A 20551-nucleotide genomic window follows, 5' to 3' on the forward strand; every position below is an offset into this window, starting at 1 on the left:
ATGGGGGCACTACATAAATACACATTAATCAAACTATAATACAGGAATGAATGTACAATAGTGTTTTCGCTGTTATTTGATTGAAAAATCGTTTTTACAGATATGCGTAAGTCGCAGGTATTTTGAAACGAATCGAATTCGGAAATCGATTTCACACATGGCTGGAAGTTGATTTACCTAAAGTGCCGATCCATTGAGCGTACCGAAACCGCAAGTTGTTCGTACTTCCAAGATCCGATAATAAATCCTTCCAGGATGTACGAAGTTTGGTAAACGGTCCGGAAACACGACGTGACGACCTCAAGGCGAAATATTGCACTGACCCATATGCGTTTATTCTTAGATCGGTGAAAATTTTAAATCAAACACGCTTGATCGATCGACACTTTAGGATATAACACAAAATGTAAGGTGCGTTAAGATAGCGCGGATAAGAATTACTATCACAAACTTTGTTTACCTCCTCAAACATTCATTTGATTTTTACGCCTTTTCTGATTTACGAATCTACACGCAGCGCCCTAAAAAGTTTTTTTAGGATTTACGACTTTTTGATTTAACAATAAAGCAACAGGCTTCAGCTTATCAGGTGTGTTCCAGATATAATTCTTCGCTGTATTTGACACACACAGACTGCGATAATTGTTGAACTCGTAAAATTCGATAAATTTTTGGATATTCTACGATGCCATTAGTACAATACGAATTCGAAACTCACGTACTCGGGCTAAAACACATCGGAAATAATGTAAAAAGTTTAAAATGTGATGTTTATTGGTGTAAAGCCGTAATGGCCAGCGCATCATCGCCATCCTGCAGAGAAAATTGAAACCGTTGAGAGTAGATTAATAGATGCGGGCTAATGGTCGTAGGCACCAGTGGAATCGATATGCCGTTAGGTATAAGTAACTAAGATTATTTTTTCCATCCGAGCAGCGTTGGGGATACTTTTAGTATCACTGCGTTGCCCCTTACACAGGGTAATGGCATCAGGTTGCTTTATTGTAAGAACAATACGCCAAGTTACCGTTCGATAACATATACTACTACATCTTGCAGTTGAGAAACGAGAAAGACCTCGAGATAAATAAACAATTCTTCGGTGTACGCGATTTACATCGAACATATCGTATCTGAATGACCAAGAGCCAGTAACCTCGAGCCGATTGTGAACTGGAAGCTGAGAATTCTGTTGTGTCCTTGTTGTGGGCATTAAGAGAGGCCACAAGTTACGAGTTACGACTATAGCTTACGGGACGCTTAAAATAAGAACTACGGCGCGGAGCGGAACTTCAGGTAAAAGTTCGCAAAATAAGAAGAATAAATTAATAAATAAATAAATAAACCAATAATTTATTTCTCTCCGACTTTTTCTATGGCTCATGACGTAAAGCGCACGGTCAGGGTTACTAAACTGGATCGGATATATTTATAGCAATACTATTCTTAGTTCTAATATTCAAACATAATAATTCTCCAAATCAGCGAAAGCGCATAATTTATGTTTTAATTGACGATTTTTTGATCGAGACGCGTAGATTGAGTTCAAAGTTTGAAAGATACCGCACAAAAAATCACGTACATCTTGAATATAATTTCCAAACGTTCAAAATATTTATAACCTAAAATAAAGATCAAGGTATAAAAATATGTACATGAACAATGATCATCGTTGGTTTGTATTTCAATACGGCGATTAACAAAGTAAGGTTATTGACCTTTTCGAATTGTTTATTGGATTTGATAATTATACTTTAAATTAAATTGGTAGGTCGTTCACTTTTTTTTATCTTTACTCTCTCCGTAATTTAGCTGATTACAATAATTGTTGAAAAATGAATTTGCAACTGTCTGTTGTTGGCATAAGTACACAATAAAATTGTGCCAGTGAGAAATCTTTTCGATACACACTGCGCACGAGTTGCAAAGAAATTGAAAGTAATTTTTTTTGTCGAAGTATGCCGTGGGGCAGGTCATGATTCTTCCGCACTTCAATATCTAGTTGACTTTGAATAGCTGCTATTGATACGGAAAGGATCAATGGACCGACAACTTCTGAAGATCGGTGCGGCAGATTTTAGTGCTCGAAACGTCGAGATGTAGAATACGCGAAGCAATGAACCTAATCCCATCAGTCCGAAAAGGGGGCGAAAAGCGAGGAAGTGGGGTAGAAATCCCCCCTGCCCGCGTCACCTGTCGGCTCTCAGAAATTATTAACAATATGGTTTTGTTGCCTTTGATATTTGAGTGAGCTTGGTAAGATTTGATGTCAACGACCCTTGCGGTTTTTCGAAATTGGCTTCAGGTCTTTTTTTATCGACATTTTCATATATGACTCAAAACAGCAATATTTAGATGAAAAATTCTATTTTTGTGTGTTGACGAAGAAAAATTCGGAAAATTGATGGAAACACCGAAGTATTTGCTGCTACAGTTTCCACTCGATTTAGGGTACGTTAGTGTAACTAAATCACAAACTTTCTATATCTTATCATCAATTTTTCGAACTTTTGTCAGTCAACCCACAGACGCAACCATAATCGCTATCATTTCGCAAAGTTTGACGATAGTTTATGACCCGGAAATTTTTTTTTTTTAATAAAATGCGATTGGCATATCAGACGGAGGTCCTATATCTCCTTAAAAACAATTACAGACAATTTTTCGACTTCAAAAGATTAATATAACAATTAAACTATACATATTATACTTCACCGGTATAATCGTTGGTGATTTGCTAACCTACCCGAAAAATAGCAGCAATTTAAATAAATTGGTAGTTAGCAGAGAAGAAAACAAAAAAGGTAGCAGAAAATTCAGAACCCCAGATCAGGAACAGTGGTTCTCATGTCCTGGCTGAAATTCAGTTTGCACAATCGTTATTAAACGCAGTCACACAAAGCGTAAACATTGAAAATCTTGTTGAGTGTTCTTTCAGCAACTCCAGAGTGGTTTGTGAATATCCGTGACGTTGTCGACCCTAAAAGGAGTCGGGGGTGGCAGAGGATAGAAAAAGTGATATATCGAGGAAAATTAGGACTCGTTATCTTCGTTAAAAAAAAAAAGAAATTACCAAACAACGAAACCTTCTGGGATAGTTGAAATGGTTATTACGAAGCATCCTGTGGAGGTTAAACAACAAAGGCGTGACTTCGCTACCGAGGATCACTGCGGTTAGTGAATTTCCGCGTCTACTACAGCATGCTTGTACGTATGGGTCTACCTTGAGGTTGTGAGCAATTTGCCGTATATAGTAGAGGTCCAGATCTTGAAGGATTTCGATCTTTCCCGGACTTCCGGGAACCGGCGTCTTCGCAGTATTATCGCCACTGCTGTGACGATTCTTGGCCAAGGTTTGCCCTCCAGTTTTCTTTGGATCCCGCAGGCTCAGCGCGGCCAAAGGTGGAAAGCACGAGTCCATATCACTTACCGATATTCGATCAAGAATCACAAAAACACCGAATCGAAACAATCGACACGATCACAATAAACTTGATCCAAGTTTCGCACAGAATAAAAAAATAAATTAAAAAAAAAAAAAAAACGACGGTCAGGTATAAGTGAACTGTGCAATTTGAATTCGTTCACCACACTGATGTGATAACAAGACACTGTTCGGAACGTTCTCTTTTTTCCTTGTTCTTAAAACACAGTTAACTAGATGAAGTGACAATGCGATAAGCGCGAGGCTACATCAAAGCGATGACGTAACCTTATTTCCATTTAAACCGACAAACAAGATTCCGTCAATACATATAATCTACACACTCACATCAGCACAGGTGTAAGAGGTGGGCAACGTCTCGATCTCTTCCTCTATTCGACAAATCGCAAACGTTTAGCTTTTCAACAATCACTACTATTAATATTACAGTTTATCGGACTGCTTCGAGTTCTTTTTTTTTTGTTTTTAATTCAATTCGCACTTTACGCCAACATCAGTGACATCGGATTCGCAATTGTCCAAGTTTTGCACCGTTCGAAACGGAGATTTTTATCTCCTAAGGGGCGATCCGAGCCGATTGCAAGTGCGAAGGGTGGCAAGAGGGGGGGTGGAGGATGAGGAGAAGGCGAGTCACCGAGTGGCAACAAAGGCAGGGGAGCCAGCGAACGCGTTCAGCCTCCACAACAAGACGTAGATTTATTTATAAACCATCCTTACTACGGGGAGGGATATTCAACATCGCGTGGTTCACCACGACTACGGGAGATTGGCTGAAAGGGGGGACGAAACGCAGGTTGGCTCGCGTTCAGGAAATCCCTAGTCGCGCCAGCCTGGCTGCCGATATTGTTGTTCTTCGATATTTAAATCCTCAGTTTCCTCCGCGACGCCCAATTAGACGCGGTAACGACTCTCGTATCCCCGCTTCTTGCCTCGGGGTTGTTACTTCGTTACAAAAATTTCCTTTTCGCAGTAGAGAAGCGAAGCAACCGATCGAACCGACGTTTCAAATAAAAAACAAAAAAAAAAAAACAAACAAACAAACAAAATAAACTAAACTAAACGAGGAATCGTTTGTAGAAAATTTTACACGTATCGCACTTAAATTTAGCACCGAATTTTCTTTACTCTTGCATAGCCGATTAATTAGTCCTCGACGAAACCCCGAATTTGTTTTGCCTCGGCAGCATCACTGGTACACAGCACCGTTCACGCCGTTCTTGTACACTGCCAGTTCTGTGTCTCAATGACGCCTGACTGCCGTCAGGGAGTCCGACGAGAGAGCGAGAGAGCGAGAGAGAGAGAGAGAGAGATCCACGGGTGGGGAGGAAGGCAAATCAACGAGAGGAGACGAGAATGAGGGAGGGGGGGGGGGGAGGGGGGAATGGGGAGAACAAGGGAGAGAGTGAAGGAAAAAAAATAAGGAAAGAGGAAGGGGACACGCACGTGCGTCCACAAAGGGACCAGCCGGCCGGCCGATGAGCACGGCAGTGGTTGTCAACCGATTTGTATCTACCCTACAGAATATTCTCGTAGGTTTTCTCGGGTTGGGCATTCGGATATGTGTTTATTGTACACTTTGGGGACAATGAATCTGAGAGGGTTAACTTTTTACATTAGACAGTTATGTTGGGACCACAGGGAAACCTATCGAGCCATAGTCGGTTGAACGCGGAACAAACTCAATCTGAATAAACTTAACATAGCCAATGACCGGTGGTTGTGCATGAATCTAATCTTAATATACCGCGGGGATAATGACTTGTTGACCTGTCAATCCAGTTAGGAGGTTAGATTGGACGGTGATGGGTTATGTCGTGTTTATTGAGATTCAGTTTGTTTCGCGCTCGGCCGACTGTGGCGCTGTTGGTTTCTCAGTGTTGCCAACATAATTGTCTAGTGCAAAAAATTAGCCGTCTCAGATTCATTGTCCCCAAGTGTACAATTGTACATGGTACACGTAATAGATCGTATCAATTATTTTCATCTCGTTGATCCTTTCCGCAGTTCCAAACAAACTTTCGACGTTGTGGATTCAAACGTTCACACCTCGTTTGTTTCGCGGGGTTCGAAGACACGTTGAAGAGGAAGAACGACGGAGGAAGTTCGTAGGGGCAGGCAGAGAGGATCTCAGGTATAAACCGGCTGCCAGTCACTGCTAGATTTTCTGTTGTTGAACGGCACAATGACGAACGGATGAATCTCGAAACCTGCCGCAGAGCCGGGGATCTTCCCATAATGGTTTCCTTCGCGAAGCGAACCCCGTGCTTGTTGCATAACTATAAGACAGGGTGTAGCTGTAGGTATATGATCCGTGGAAAAGGCATTGAAGGTGTACGATGAATCGTACGATTTGTTCTTGGTGTAGTCAATGGTTCATGTTTTATGTATAGCATATATGCGCGTGACGCAGGTCGACGTGAACAACGGACGAATAGGTAGAACTTTGGTTGATATGCTTCGAAGTAGTGACAACGCGGCTGCGTGAATGACGGATAATAACGTAGTAACAGGCATTTCGAATCGAATGAGGTTACACCTTTTTGACAACTTGTATAGATTATGCTTTGCGGGTTCGTTTAGAAAAAATACAATGGCTACGCTACTTATGAGTAAACGTTTGTCTGAATTCAGCTTACGATAATGTAGCGATTACGTAAATAAATTTATCGCAGAAACTAATTATACCGTAACTAGCACGCAAAAGTTTTTCAAACAAGCGGTTTGCTAAACAGCGAGAGTCACGACTGTGCAGAGTATCTGTACAAATAGATTTTTAGTGGGATGATAATAAAAATGTGTACGTGATGGACTGAGAATACTATATTGTATACCGGGCATTTCTAGAAGTTTCATTAGAATCTGTAATCCGGAGGTCCGATACTCTCCTTGTCGGTATCAGTTCATCTCCTTGGATGATTAATAACATTATGGTTCAACTGTCAATTTCACGTCGCGTTAATCTATTTGGTGTTCTTACCTTTTCTTATTCGGTTTACTAATAAGGCTCTAATCTTATGCTTCAATATAACCTCAATCACTTACAAGTTTTAATATTTCGAGATGGAATCCGATAATACAAAGTTGGTCACACTCGTAAAAAGCAATTATTTAATGTAATGAAGTACATTTTCAAACCCCTTCGTTCAATATGAAGGGGAAATGTGTTCTAAGTGAAAACCGTTATTTGTTTCGGCAAAATGCAAAAAACAGTTCTTTTCAATTAGACTAAATGTTGTTTTTCTCAAGCATAGGTTTCATTGAATTTTCCAAAATAAGTAATTAGATCAACACGCATTATTTACATCTTTTTGATATTTAAAAAATGTATTGATTAGAATAACATCCGGGCTCTGCTATGGCCCCCATAGAATCTAAATGAAAGACTAATTTTCGTATTAGCCGATGAAATTATCTTCATCGAGACTTCGGAAGTAATGAATTCTTTTGAAGTTTCATTGCAACTGGAATAGAAATTCCGATTGGAGAAAACAATATATTCTACTGACAGGAAGCGAGACTGAATTAATAATAGAATTGACAATACCGGGGGAAGTGATTAGATATAACCATCAGACAATATCATGTACAGTTCATTATTTTACGATGTACTTGTGAACGCGTATTTTTTTTTTTTACTCATTAAAGTCCACATAATTACTATCAGACTTGCAATTATATCTGCAGTGATGTTTGAGTCAGAGGAACGTTTCAGCGCTATCGTATTTTACCAAGCAGACGACAAGTTTTAAAATAACCGGACACAGACTACGGAAGCTTCACTTTTTAAATGTGAATCAGAGGAAACTGGCTGATATCAGTAAATATTACGAAAAAATCAGTGGTGCACTCATAACCGCAGAAAATCAATGACCATTCAAAGACATGAGAATATTTCCACTGAGTCATATTTACGATCAGTGATTAATGACGTAATAAATATTGATCAAATGATGGAATTTGGGTAATGCAGAAAACCTGGCTCACGTCCATCATAAAAACTGTGTAGAACGTCGCGAACTTGCGAAATTGGAAGATTATTTTAGGTACGTATGTTGTGCATGTCGCATACATGCGAATAAACGCACCTACCTCACAATTAAAAATCGTCAAGACCTCGGATCGTTCGAAGGATGGAATTTGATACGTGCGTCGAGTTCGTGCACGGAGCACGTGGCGTTTGTAACAACGTCCGGTTCTTAAAATCGAACCCAAGTGCCTTCGTCCGTGCATAAGATAGGTAGCTGAGGAACAATGTAAACGTATATAGTTACATATCGTGCCGAAGCGTTCAGAGTGATATAACATCGAATTTATACTTTGCTTACGCGCACGTCCAGAATCTTGTACTTGAAACCTATGTACGGGGTATACCCAAACACATTTTGCAATCACGTCGCAACAGCAAGGTTGTTACGACGATTATTACTTGGAGGAAGTCTTTAAAATTCTTTGTAACGGTCCCACTATGATTGAAAAAATTTCGAGTTTCAAAAGCAAACCATCAAAATTGGACTTAATAAATATCCTTCCGGGATGACAATTCGCTTGATTTTCGCAGCAAATCTTTCAAGTGGGGGTAAAATTGAAGTATTATTTCCAAACTCAACAGCTCTATTGAAAGTTGCGAAGTGTGCGGCGCATCGGAGAGTATCAAATTCACAACATCCCTTTGCTGTGGTCTAAGCGTCCGAAAGTGGACGTTGACACCCCTTAGACGGCGTCCCTTGTAGCACATCCGCATGCAGGAAGCGTAGTGAAACAGGATGTTCGTGCCGCGGGGAACTACGAGCGACGGGATGTGACCTCACGAGATTCAACCCCCGACCAGCCAGCTTGCAACTGCTGTGGGATAGGAGCAAGAGCAGGGCGAATGAATCGTATCGACCCCATACCAGACTTCTGAAATACGTCAAGCCATGTGCGCTACTGCCAGAGGGGAGAAAACTGAACCAATGGTATCACGATGCATCCCCTCAAACAGCATCTCTGGTGCAAAACCTTTCGCCAAGTATATTAAATTCGGTCATTGGCCACAAAAATAGCTTCTTTTACCAAAAATGTATGCATTCAATCGCTTTATGCAATCCTTTATCAAAAATGATTCAATTCACGTATTATTTCCAAGCACATGTCCGTTAATTTAAAATAAAAGCATGATTGAAACTTAATGTATCTTCCCAAGCGAGATATAAGCAGTGTGTAATTGTTTATGCAGCTTTCGACGCCCAACTATAAGTTTGCTGTCACTGCGTGATTGCTAGCGAATGGTTGGCAACTGCTACGCAATGGAATTGAAAATCCAGAAAAAAAAAATAATAAAATTAGCGAGTGATACTTGGCGGGTTTTTTTTTTTTTTAGAAAAACATCGTGAGGAGTACGTCAAATTATAGATTCAAATATACGTAAAAATGGACTTTCCTTTCAACGAATTTGCGCACGTTTAAGTTATACTTTGTCAAAGTGAAGTTTATATTTTCACTTGAAACGAAAGGGAACAAATATATTACATCTTTTTTTAATTTCCCACCTGCAATGTTACACACGTCAATATATTTTTTGACATGATTATGATTAATTCAGGTCGATGTATTGTTAAATTAAAGGCGACTGTTAGCCAAATAAATAGATGCGTTCGTCTGCAGGTCTGTTTCCGAAATAAACTTGCGGGACCTTAGTTGAAAAGAGGCGGAGATTTACAGCATGTGTATATTGTGTATATATAAGTAGAAGCCTAGGTGGCGAATACGGAGGAAGAGTGGTTCTGTGGTTACCGTTAAGACTTGCTTAAATGCTTACCGAAAGAATTAACGATCAGCCTGCATGCCGACTTTGTGAGGCGCATTGTCACGTACACAAACGCACGCGTCCAACGTTCATCTATAAAAAAGCAATTGCAGCGCGAGTCGTTGCGGTGAAAGATTCTAATTACGAATAGCCAGCCAACCCAGGCATCGGCTAAATAAGCTGATCGTCGGTTCCTTTTTCTACCTTTTAATTCCTTCTTTATCCTCGATACGTACTCCGCTCTTTGGCTCATCGTGGTTTTTTATATCCTATTATACAGCACTCGGTATTCACCGACCTGGATTGCGGAGTTAATTATACGTGTGTTTGTGTCTTTACGGAGCATTACAGTTCCACCAGTCGTAAGTACACAGCGAATAGCTGATCTGGACCTCGACCAGTCGCCACTTCGTTCATTTATTTTCCTCATATTCATTTATACTCGTATTGCATAATCATTTAACAAGAATGAAACAACATTCCTAGACTACGCGTGACGGAAATCAATATGAGCAAATTCGAATAGCACAAGCTGAGATATCGAAATTTTGAGAAAAGGTTTTAACACTTTATAAAACGTAAACTTTGGCAATTCTGATTCGATTTTAATATCTTTGAGCTTACTTTACTCTGATCAGATATCCACGAATTGTCTGGACAACAAACCGAGACTGTTAGAAAATTCACGGTGTCCATAAACGTTCACATCGATTAGTGTGAAATTAAACATCATCGGTGTAAATCGTTCGATTGTTGACACCAAGTGGTCTTTGGATCAACCCTAAAACAGTGTGAACTTTTATGGGATATTTTCAGTGTTACATTCAACACCGCATTTCTAACACTGGAAATTTTGGAAAATTGCAGCACCGTCGACACATCATCGCGCATGAGAAGAATCCCCCCGCATCGAACGTGGTCTGAAAAGGGCACGTGATAATTGGTTGTTCCGCCCTTGCCTACCCCAACATCACTCGTGTTACCCGAGGACAGCGTGTGAGCAATTAAAAAATCTCCATCGAGTTACGCAGCGCAATGAATCAGAACGATTCGCTGCACACTCTGACTATCATTCACAAGAGTACGAGGAGTATAACATGGGATAGTCTCTGTAGACACGCAGATATCGGTGTACGGTTGACGATTGCAGGACGACTAATTCATTATCTACGTCGAATGTCTTATCAGCGATAGAGTAAAGATTAGTCAAGTATTCGATGTCGTGGAGCTTCTTCTTCGTTTAAAGAGATCCCGATATTCAATTCCAAGCCGAGTTGAGGGACTCGAAGTGCCGAGGAAGTGAGCATATTTTAATTTTTTCAGGGTAGCGAAATCGCTGTAAAACTTTAGGAAATGATACCGTTGGAATTTGTACTTGTGTGTTGGCCCAAAAGGGTTTTAAAAAATGTAGAAAAGCAGATTCTCACTCCAAACTTTGAGGCCATATTCCCGTATTCACCTCGTAAATGTTTGTCGAATATTCGCGAGCCACCCTACAAACGCAATAGCAAAAGCTATCATTACCCAAAATTTTAAACAACTTCAATCAGCGTACAGAGAAGTGATTTTTCGGTGCAGTGAATTCATGAAAATAAGTTCCACGGTGAGGAAAAATAAGTGGATTGTAGAACCTGCACGAACATTGTTGAAAATGTCAAGGGTGTGGGCGAGTGTGTAATAATTTGTTACAGATTGTGAATGACTTTCTGCCTGTTGTCTATCGGTACAGGTTTCATTGTCGGGTCGCGATGACATCATCCGGATTTCGAATGAAACGAAACTAATCAAACGACGTTTTATGCATGCGATTCGCGTCATATCCGCCGATTGCGGCGTGTGCTGAGTATCGGGACACGAACGGTGATTGTGAAATGTTATTCTTACTCCCCATCGCTTCATAGTTGAAAGAAGATTATTTGGTATACGTATTGTAGAAAAAATTAATTTTGTTAATTTTGACGTACACGAACGACGTAAAGAGATTTCAACGTGTCGTACTCTCCTCGCGTACCTTATCCAAAGAAAATGATAACATCATTTTGAAAAATCTTAAAAATTACCAATCTTTTCCAATATTTCTTTCAAGAATGCCGGAAATTAAAGCCCAATACCAAAAATACTTCTTCTCATCTTTCAAGAGTCCTCACTTCTAATATGTATAATAAGCTTTAGCAGCGCTGATGCCGCATGCATTATTACTCTGTCCTTCTACGAATGGGAGTGTAGCTGTTTATATGATAAACGGAGATAATTTCATTACTCGGGATGACCTCTGATGGCTCCTGCATAGCAACTGAAGTATACAGCGTGATATACGTGTATCAACGAATTTAATTATACAATTTATTAAAGTGCATGTTACACCCTGATGCAATCTCAAGTATAAATCACACATTTACACCGGTGCAATGAAATAAGCGCTACTGTTTTTTTATTTTCTTTTTTTCTAAGCGATCGTTCTTAAAATTAACTTGTAAAAAATTAACACACGGGCCTTGCATTGGTACAGGTTCAGATAATAACGGTAAACGATTCGAAGAAGTAATATTTATCACGTAGAAAAGTAGAAACTTTCGGTGCTTCGGTAGAAGAAAAAGGTGATTCGAAGACCATTCCAGTTGATAAAACTTCAACGATTATCGGCCTGCTATTGTTAATTTTACTCGTCTGACGAGCAATGATCGTTACAGTTTAATTACCTTTGATACGACGTAAAACAGTCCTCCGAAGATGTACCGATACATTTTGTTCACTGTACATGTGGCGGAGATGGTGAAAAACCGAAATCACCAAGTTTAAAAAAGACTCACAGACGCGTATAATCGTTGCCGGAAAACGTGAGTGATCACTGTAAGCGTTGATGTTGGGAAACAAGTTTTTTAATGAAAGTCGAAACCATTGCTGAGCGCATGATAACGAAGAACGCGCGACAAGGCGCGTGGAATTTGGAAAACATTGCGGGGTTGTGGCTGAATACGAAAAATAAGTTGACATGCGATCACATTCGGTCATACCGTGGAAAATTTCCTGCCACCAGTCCGGGCCACGTGAGAAACTGAGCTCGTCACACGAATTGCAAATAAGTTTCAAGTCCAAAAGTGTGTTTACAAATTTCTTGGTATAGCTTATCGTAAGTCATTGGATAGAGTTTAACCATTGCTATGAGGAGTTGAACGGCGCATTGTTTGATGAGAAAACAATTTTGAAAACAACTCTGTAAACAACAACCGGGGAAAAAACCTTTCGCTTATCTCAGATTACTAAATCTGATTATTTTTAAACCAGAGCTATTCAATTTTGTAAACAATCGTCTATTGATTCTTAATTTTGACGCACACATTTTCATACTTGGTAAAAATGCAAATCTTAGCAGCTTACAAAATTACTCAGGTGAAGATTTTAAAACATGCCTATAAACGGTTCTATAAAATGTAAAAAAATAATACGAAGACTGGATTAATTTGTTGCCCGACTTTTTTCGGTTTTCCACATTTTGCACTATTTATTTTATGCGTAATATTCCCGATCTTTCTATATCTTTTTCGAATTAGACACGTCCGGACAAATTTTTACATAATAATTTAATTGTTTTTCTAGTGTTTTCAAACGTTAATGACAATATACGCAGCTGTCGTATTGTAAAATTTTCTGCCTCGATTACTCTGGCCAAGAGCATAAACTTTTATATCAATTTTTAGAAATACCAATTCATACCAAATCACTGCATAAATTACAGAGTCTGAATATAGTTAGTGAAAACGATAAATTTTCTTAAAATAAAACAAAAAATAAAAACAACATTTATCTTTGTAACAATTTACCTTGACAATCGTACAGCCATTTTTGGTTTATTTTGAATTTTAACTCAAACGTAATATTACCAATAAAAAGATTTTCAAGTCCAATAACAGTGAAAAAGTTAATATTTCGTTTAAAAAATTTTTTTTCATGTTGCACAAAATCCGACTTGGTAACAATTTAGTCAAAGTAAGAAGAATTCTTGATATCAAAGGACCTGCTTATTCAAGCTATGCAATTGCGAAGCGAATGAACAGAGCGATCGGTCGAAAGTGGCTGCACGAGTTGTTGATACGAAATTGCTTATAACGAATACTTTTGAATAGTGAAATAAATAAAGTGAGGCGCAGTGTGAAGTGCAGCGAGTGGCTCACAGAGATCTCGGCTAAAGCACGGCTCTATTTAAAGCTCCAACCAATCACCTATTCTTAGTACCTTTTTTGCCTGTATACTTTTAGATCACTTGCCGCGGAATGCCAGGCTACAGTCCATGCAATGTTATTTATACACAGGATTGTATATCATACGTTCATCTGTACCTATGGGCCTCCATAGGTGTTATAACAACAAACGTGAAAAATAATCATGAATAAATTGATACGGAAATGACGGCAGATATAATCGATTGTTTTATGTTTTAAATTTCATCAAATATTGGAGATTTCTTTACCTGTGCTGGAAATCGCGGAATCTTAATTCCACAAGTTTGTTCGAAGCTCTGGATCCGATTTAAAACAAGTTTCAAGTACGGTTTTTGTTTTCCGTACTATTTATATAAGGAAAAATTACAAGAAGTTTGAAAGTTGCTGTCAACAACGGAAGCGTTCTTATAACTTACCGAGAAAATTTTTTATAACAAACCGTGCAAAACTAATCGCGAGCTGATAAAAAATATGTTTATATGTAGTAGACGCGGTTTGCATGTTATGTTCACGGTTAATCTTATCGTTTATCGCGGTTCACGGTGAACCGCGAGAAGAATGGAAATGTTTTTCGCCACAACCTTGATGCCAACTGCCAATAGCTACTTTTCGTTTCGCACATTCTATAATATAGTAAAGAACAGACATATGCATACTTATATTATACGCAACAACTCTGGCAAAAATGGTATATTTTACTAGGTATTTATGCGTTTAGATCCAACAACTTTAACGTCACTATGTAGTATAAACACCTTTTTTTCCAATGCTTCGTTGCGTTGACTCGACTAACTTCGGTCTCGTATAAAGACTGATTTTAACAACGAATTGTGAACAGAATGTGAATTTAAAAAAGGTAATTTCAGTCGATGTATTAGGATTTAGACGATTTAGTGCGTACAGAAGGAAGCCATTTTTTATTTGTTAATTATACGTATCGCGTGATCATCAATGTCGAATTTTCCTAATCAACTTCATCACCGAGCCGCACGTACCATTCGTATAATGTCGTTTCTGCGAACGATTACAGGCGTAAAATTTTTCAAATAAACTCTCGACGTGAGCGATAAATGAAACTGCCGGATGACGCGATACGTAACATATAACGTATCTAAAACTGTACGCTTCCGGTGGAGGAGCAGTACATCGAGAGACAGATACATGTGAGGAAAATCTGTAAGTCTACTTACCAGGGATTGTTCTAGACCTTTGCCATGCAGTACAGAATTTTTGGAAACTTACCTGAAACAGGTGGAAAAGTAAAAGATAAACATTTTTCAAAAAGAAAGAGATTTCTGCAGAGATTTACTAAGAATTAAGATATCACTGTTGCATGTCGAAAGCGGTAACAGTTAGTTCAATAAATTATCTCATAAAAATCCCGGATATGGATGAAAAATAGCAGAAAATATGCTCTACTTGGGCGAATTAAAGAATATCAACGCACAAAAATTTATTTTCAAATCGGAAACCGTGTTACTTTGCGAAGGAATGTGAAAAGAACAAAAGGAAATTCGATACTTGGGAGGGTGAAAAATGGAAATATAATTGTATACAAATCTTAATTTTAGAAATTAAGAATCGAGCATGTAGTAATTAGCATACAACGGAAAAAGAAGATAAAACAGGAAGTGAGGACTTGAAATAAATGTAGGTAAATCAAGGATTGCGGTAAGGAGAAATAAACGAGAAGCGAAACGCGATGCTATTAAAAAGAAAATCAAACTTCTCGGTTAAAATAATGTTGAAGAAGCGAGACGAAACACCGAAACAGATGCTTGGAAATGTATGAAATCGACGGTCTCGTTTCATCGCCTTGAGTACGGAAGTTGGTGTCAGGGACGTCTGGAGCACTTGACGCTGAAAGCCTCAAGCCTGAAGTCTCTAACAAGGAAGAAAGACTCTTTATGGATGGGTACTTGTGAAGCTTGTCTCGCGACATTGAACGTCCAGCTCTCTTCACGGCAACTACAAAAGTCTGGACCACGGAAAAGAGTGTCTCGGAAAACGTGCGAAACTTACAACGACAGAAAAGTAGCAAGCAGTGCACGACGACATGAAAGATTGGAGACATCGATTATTAAATATGTTGTAGCGTGTCGTTTTGATGTTGGAAGATTACCGAATCTTAGACGGCATAAATCAGGGCATTTTTCAGCGAATAGCTAAAATCCAGGGACTAGCTGGCTAGGGATCAATCAAAGTTTCGCGAATAGGATACGCCGACGAGTGTCTGAAGCGAGTTTTTGAAATTAAGGCTTTTTAGTAATCTTGTCTTGTTTTCCTTTTCACAAATCTCTCGAGTGTAGGAGTACCAAATGCCACGAGCCGCTGTCACGAGACGGCATTTCAAGGAGAGAAACGAGGCAAAGTTTCGCACGGAATAACGGCAGCGTGGTGAAGGATTTCGGAATATAAATTTGAGCCTGTCGAGTGAATTCAAGAGGTACTTTGCAACGAGGGAATTCGCGGTGGAAGAAATTCCCACTGCCTCAAGAACCTTCGAGCTACGGTCTCTGAGCATCATTGCGAAATGTCGATCAGCGAACTGGTGCTCCGGCCAAGAACGCAGATGATTTGATGCACCGAGTTTTCTCGCAATAGAAATGAGATGAAAAATCGATAGTCTGGTCGACAAGCTAAGTGTGAGATGTGCGTTAAAGATTTTTGATAATTGAAACATGGCTCTGTTTAATTTAGTAAATCTTTTCTTTTTAGTGAAATAAGTCCTGAGTAACATTTTTATCGTTTCACCGATGTCAAATTAGCGAAAAGTAGATTATACAATTTCATTTTTCGAGTTCCACCTACAATCTTCACGTTTATTTCAAAAGCCAGAAACATATTTTATGGTTGTGATAAAAAATTAAATATAAGTGAGAATTGCACAGGTATTTATGTACAACTCGCATGTATGAAAATATCATGCATATGTTCATTTCTCACATGGATCCTTGATCTGTCGGTAAAACAGGCGACACACCGTAAGCTGTACGACGGTAAGAAGTTTTTGCGGTATTTTGTCGACCGCCGGTAGGTGAGTATTCTTTGTTCTGCAACTTTCTCTAGCAATCGCAGGTAAGTTACGATCTTTTTAGAATTTTCAGAGTCTGTCAGGATCTCGAGGATACTCGCAGAAATCGATCACACTCGATGAAAGTCGCTCGGAAAATTATTGAATGTGATATTCATGAAGCGAAAACGTAAACTTGAAATAAAAGAATATACGTAATCTGTTTATCGATATTATTGATGCTACTTTTAGGTGTCGATCGGAAATGCTTTTGAAAACAAAAATAATAATATTCAAACGAAAACGTCGGTCGGAAATAAACGTCAGTGAGGAAAAAATTGGCTCGCTGAGTTCGTGATCTTGCAATTGAAGTAATAAATTTCCGCATCACGGTACATTATAAAAACATGTCAATGAAATCACGGAGGAATGAAAAGGAGGCCGGCTATCGCTATGATTGCGAAATACTGGTGAGAAAAAGAACGTCAGCTTTCAATGAGGCAGTCATGTTTTATTCGCAATGAAAATACCGCCGAGCGGATCGTATCGATCAAGATAAATGAGCTTGCAGGGATAAAACAGACTAAGCTTAACAAATTGTTTTCGAATCTTGTGTGGCAACGGCGGAACAACGATGAGCACGCAAACACGAGCAAATCAGAAATTAACACGCGGCTTAATCTTATCAATGATCGATAAACAACGATATACTTTGATCGTGGTTCTTTTCTGCGATTAAGTCTGTCTGTCCCTGACGTTGTAATTCAGCGTCTCGTCTCCTGCCAGAGCATTTGACAAGAATTTTAGTACCAAGAAAATTCCTACCAATCGCTAGCCCAGTTTGATTAATTCGTAAGTACAATATTCCACGATTTTAAAGTTTACACGTTGCGTTTAATTCATTAACAGAATTCGTATGTAGAAGAGTACATTTACGTCAAGATGGTCCTTCAAATAGGTTTCGGTGAATTTTTACCGGATCGTCCCCAAATCTGTTCCAAAATGCATAAAAATCTTTACCGATGCACGATTTTATATCCTAACACAAAGGGGGTCGACTAATGCCGTTTAAAATAGATAAATTTCTAGTGTAAATATTTTATCGCCGGATCAATATTACCATAATGAAACAGTGGAGAAAAATTCAAAATTTTGCAGCTTGAGATCAATTTTACTTAGATGGTTTACTGAGTTTTGAATGATTTTAAAGTTACCAAGCAATGATTTTCGTAAAGTGTGCGTCGTTACAATTACGTTCCAAACTTCAGCCTGACGATTATTTATAGAAGAAATTGTAACTGTGAGAAATTACTGGATACACGATTAGAGATAAAATGCCCTAGGAGGTCCACTAAAATTTTTGGGTTGAATTAACCATTTTTAATGTATTGCAAAGTAAGAAAAAAAAATGTAAAAATGACAAATTAAATGTTGATATGACGATTCAAGTGCTGATATTACAAAAATGTGTTTGATATTCACTAACAGAAATGTGACAAATATAAAGTGGACCTGCTGAAACATTATGTTTAGTTAAAATTTTCTAACAGTGTCTTTATTACAATTTGGCAAGAGCACCGGTATTATCTACGATGTAGTTTGTGCCTACTGTACTTAATTTGAATCTCATTTCCTTCAAGGGGACGATATATTAGTGAAAATTTGGAGAAAAAGAATTTGCAGGTCGACATGAAATGATTTCAAATTAGCACAGAATACCCTATAATAAAGAAATAAAGATCAAAAACTACCGATAATTTTCACTTTGTAGCCCATAAAAAATAAATATCATTTATCTATTAGTATATTTTCGCATAATGGAAAGATATGTGTCAAATTAATTTTTCGAAAGATTGCAATTTACCGTCAAGATATTTGCCGGATTAAGTAAGATATGTTTGGTAAAATATTAGCGTCAATTCTTACTAATTCGTCGGTGTTAGATTTCTCTCTTCAAGTAAATTAGCCCTGCGATAGCATACAACTGAAAATGCAACAAAGACCAATACGACAATTTTTTTTTTTTTTTGTATATTTAGAGAACTTTGCAACATATTTCTTGGCACTTTCTTACCATTTCTGATAGTATACCGACAGGTTGTAACGATTCGAGTGTACCCGCGTAGATCATAAGAAGAATTGAATAGACTTTGACCCATGGGGTCGATCACGTGTTGTGTTCCTCAGCCAATTGCATATACCTTCTGGAAAAGTCGCAATCTCTCTGCCAAGCTCTCGTTGCTAATCTGTCTTGTAAGCACGACGACGTGCTGAATCGTCATTTAATAAAACATCTTGCTAAATTATAAGTGGAATAACAATTATATCAGTCTGTTAGCAAAAAGTGTCTATACGAAGTATCGTCGGGAACAGAAAATAAAAGGGTAAAGTGATCCTTAAAATATGTTTCTTCTAAAACGCTAATCGTCGTAAACGCCTTTAACTAGCATGTCGGCATTGAAAAGCTTCGAGCGGCGAGTGTTGCAAAAAATTAGCCGGTTAAGTCACTGTTATAGCGATAAATTTCGACGAGAAATATCAAATTAAAGAGAGATCTGGTGTAAATAAATGATAAACAGCAGAGATAATTTGAAGAAGAGGATTTAATTACGTTATATATAATTTAAACTCAAGAAAGACGACTGATTTATAGAATTATACGTCATTGTAATTTTACATACGTGCTTGTGAATGGATAGTTGATATTTTTATATGATTGAATGATTGGATGAATTTTGGTACGATTTACGTCACATAGCTTTGTATACAATAAAATTCTTTAGGGATTTTCATTTCAATTGCTTAGGTATGTGTCTTGTAAATGTAGATTAGAAGGTAAAAGAAACATATATATTTTACAAGGCTTTCAATACTCCAGAGTAATTATTGCGATTCAATGCAAATTATTTTTAGAAGCAAAATGATTTCAAAAAAAAATTTTTTAAATTGAGAGAATAATTCATTTCCGATAAATTTACCCCACTACGCATAAACATGCTTTGCATAATTTGTACGTTTTTGGTGTTGCTGATTACGAATCTGAAATCGTATTTTGAAAATTTAGCATGGCAAATCCAATCAGCGGACCCGAAAATCTCTGCATAGAGTTTTTCGACTGTAATCGATCAAATTTGAAATTTTCATCCACCACATTGCATCCGTCGTCTTGCATGTTTGAAATCTAATATCAGATTCGTAATGAGCGATTCCGAAAACGATATAATACTACGCATCTTGTCCTGAAAGTTGATTCAGCACAATAACATCGACAACTCAAAGGGTTAAAAGAGGTTTTTATGTAGTCATCTCGAAGTGATTGAGAAGTTGACCTATCTAAATTCAACCATGTCTGTAATTTCAACGACAACCCAAACGCATTCGTAACGGCTATCTTTTTTTTCTCTTCTCCAGTAAAATCACAGCAAAATGACCCTTGCTAAGAGCGCCCTTTTCCTCCTTGCGGTCCTATGCGTCACTGCAAATGCCGTACGGGTGAAAGTAAATGACGGCCGAACCGTCTGTGCATGCACATTGGACTACACCCCGGTTTGCGCGAGCAACGGAATCACCTATGCCAATGTATGCGATTTCGAGTGTGCCAGAGACGAAGCGATCGAACTGAATCGGGCGGGTGAGTAATTCGTCAGCGATCGATATTATTCGCCGACTGACTGATTGCCAAACAGATTCGAAACTTAGCAAGAAATTTAACGAAAGATGACTCCCTTGTAGTTTAAAAATGTCTTTCCATAAGATAGTTGAAATGCTTAGAATCAGTATCCAAAGAATTTTCAGGAATCATCAAGAAGCGAGAAGTTTATGAGAATTTTCATGAAAATCTAGAATACATAAATTTTATTTCAATTACTTTACTTGATTTCAAAGATTCCAGATTTATCGAATCGGTATATCAAAGTGGTCGTGAAACCGTTCAGGTCTCAATGACTGTTCAAAAAAAAAAAACATGTGTAACATTTTTAATATAATTCAAACGATTACTTGGTTCAGTTTAAAAACGTTTCACGTACAGCGTACAGTGGATTTGGTTCATCTGTCTTTTAGTCGATGCTTCGCGTAGTCAAGTTTAA

General features: G+C 38.3%; 1 protein-coding gene and 1 long non-coding RNA gene across 4 annotated transcripts in view; one reads left to right on the forward strand and one right to left on the reverse strand.

The window, feature by feature from the left end:
* The window catches only part of LOC124179618 (rhotekin-like), a 73062-nt gene that overhangs the window by 26997 nt on the left and 25514 nt on the right, over nucleotides 1–20551 (reverse strand). The window contains exon 1 of one of the 3 annotated variants that reach the window (XM_046564202.1): nucleotides 3224–4449. The exons of the other annotated variants lie outside the window; for them this stretch is intronic. Coding sequence (XP_046420158.1) covers nucleotides 3224–3421 — 198 coding nt within the window. The 5' untranslated portion in view covers nucleotides 3422–4449. Of the gene's footprint in view, nucleotides 1–3223; nucleotides 4450–20551 lie in introns of those variants that run through there. 3 annotated transcript variants of the gene reach the window in all.
* Nucleotides 4873–8665, forward strand: LOC124179620. The gene is made up of 3 exons (XR_006870111.1): nucleotides 4873–4974; nucleotides 5450–5576; nucleotides 8055–8665. It is a non-coding gene; the product is annotated as an uncharacterized LOC124179620 (long non-coding RNA).

This window comes from Neodiprion fabricii, chromosome 4 (assembly GCF_021155785.1).
Source record: "Neodiprion fabricii isolate iyNeoFabr1 chromosome 4, iyNeoFabr1.1, whole genome shotgun sequence".
Classification (NCBI taxonomy): Eukaryota; Metazoa; Arthropoda; class Insecta; order Hymenoptera; family Diprionidae; genus Neodiprion; species Neodiprion fabricii.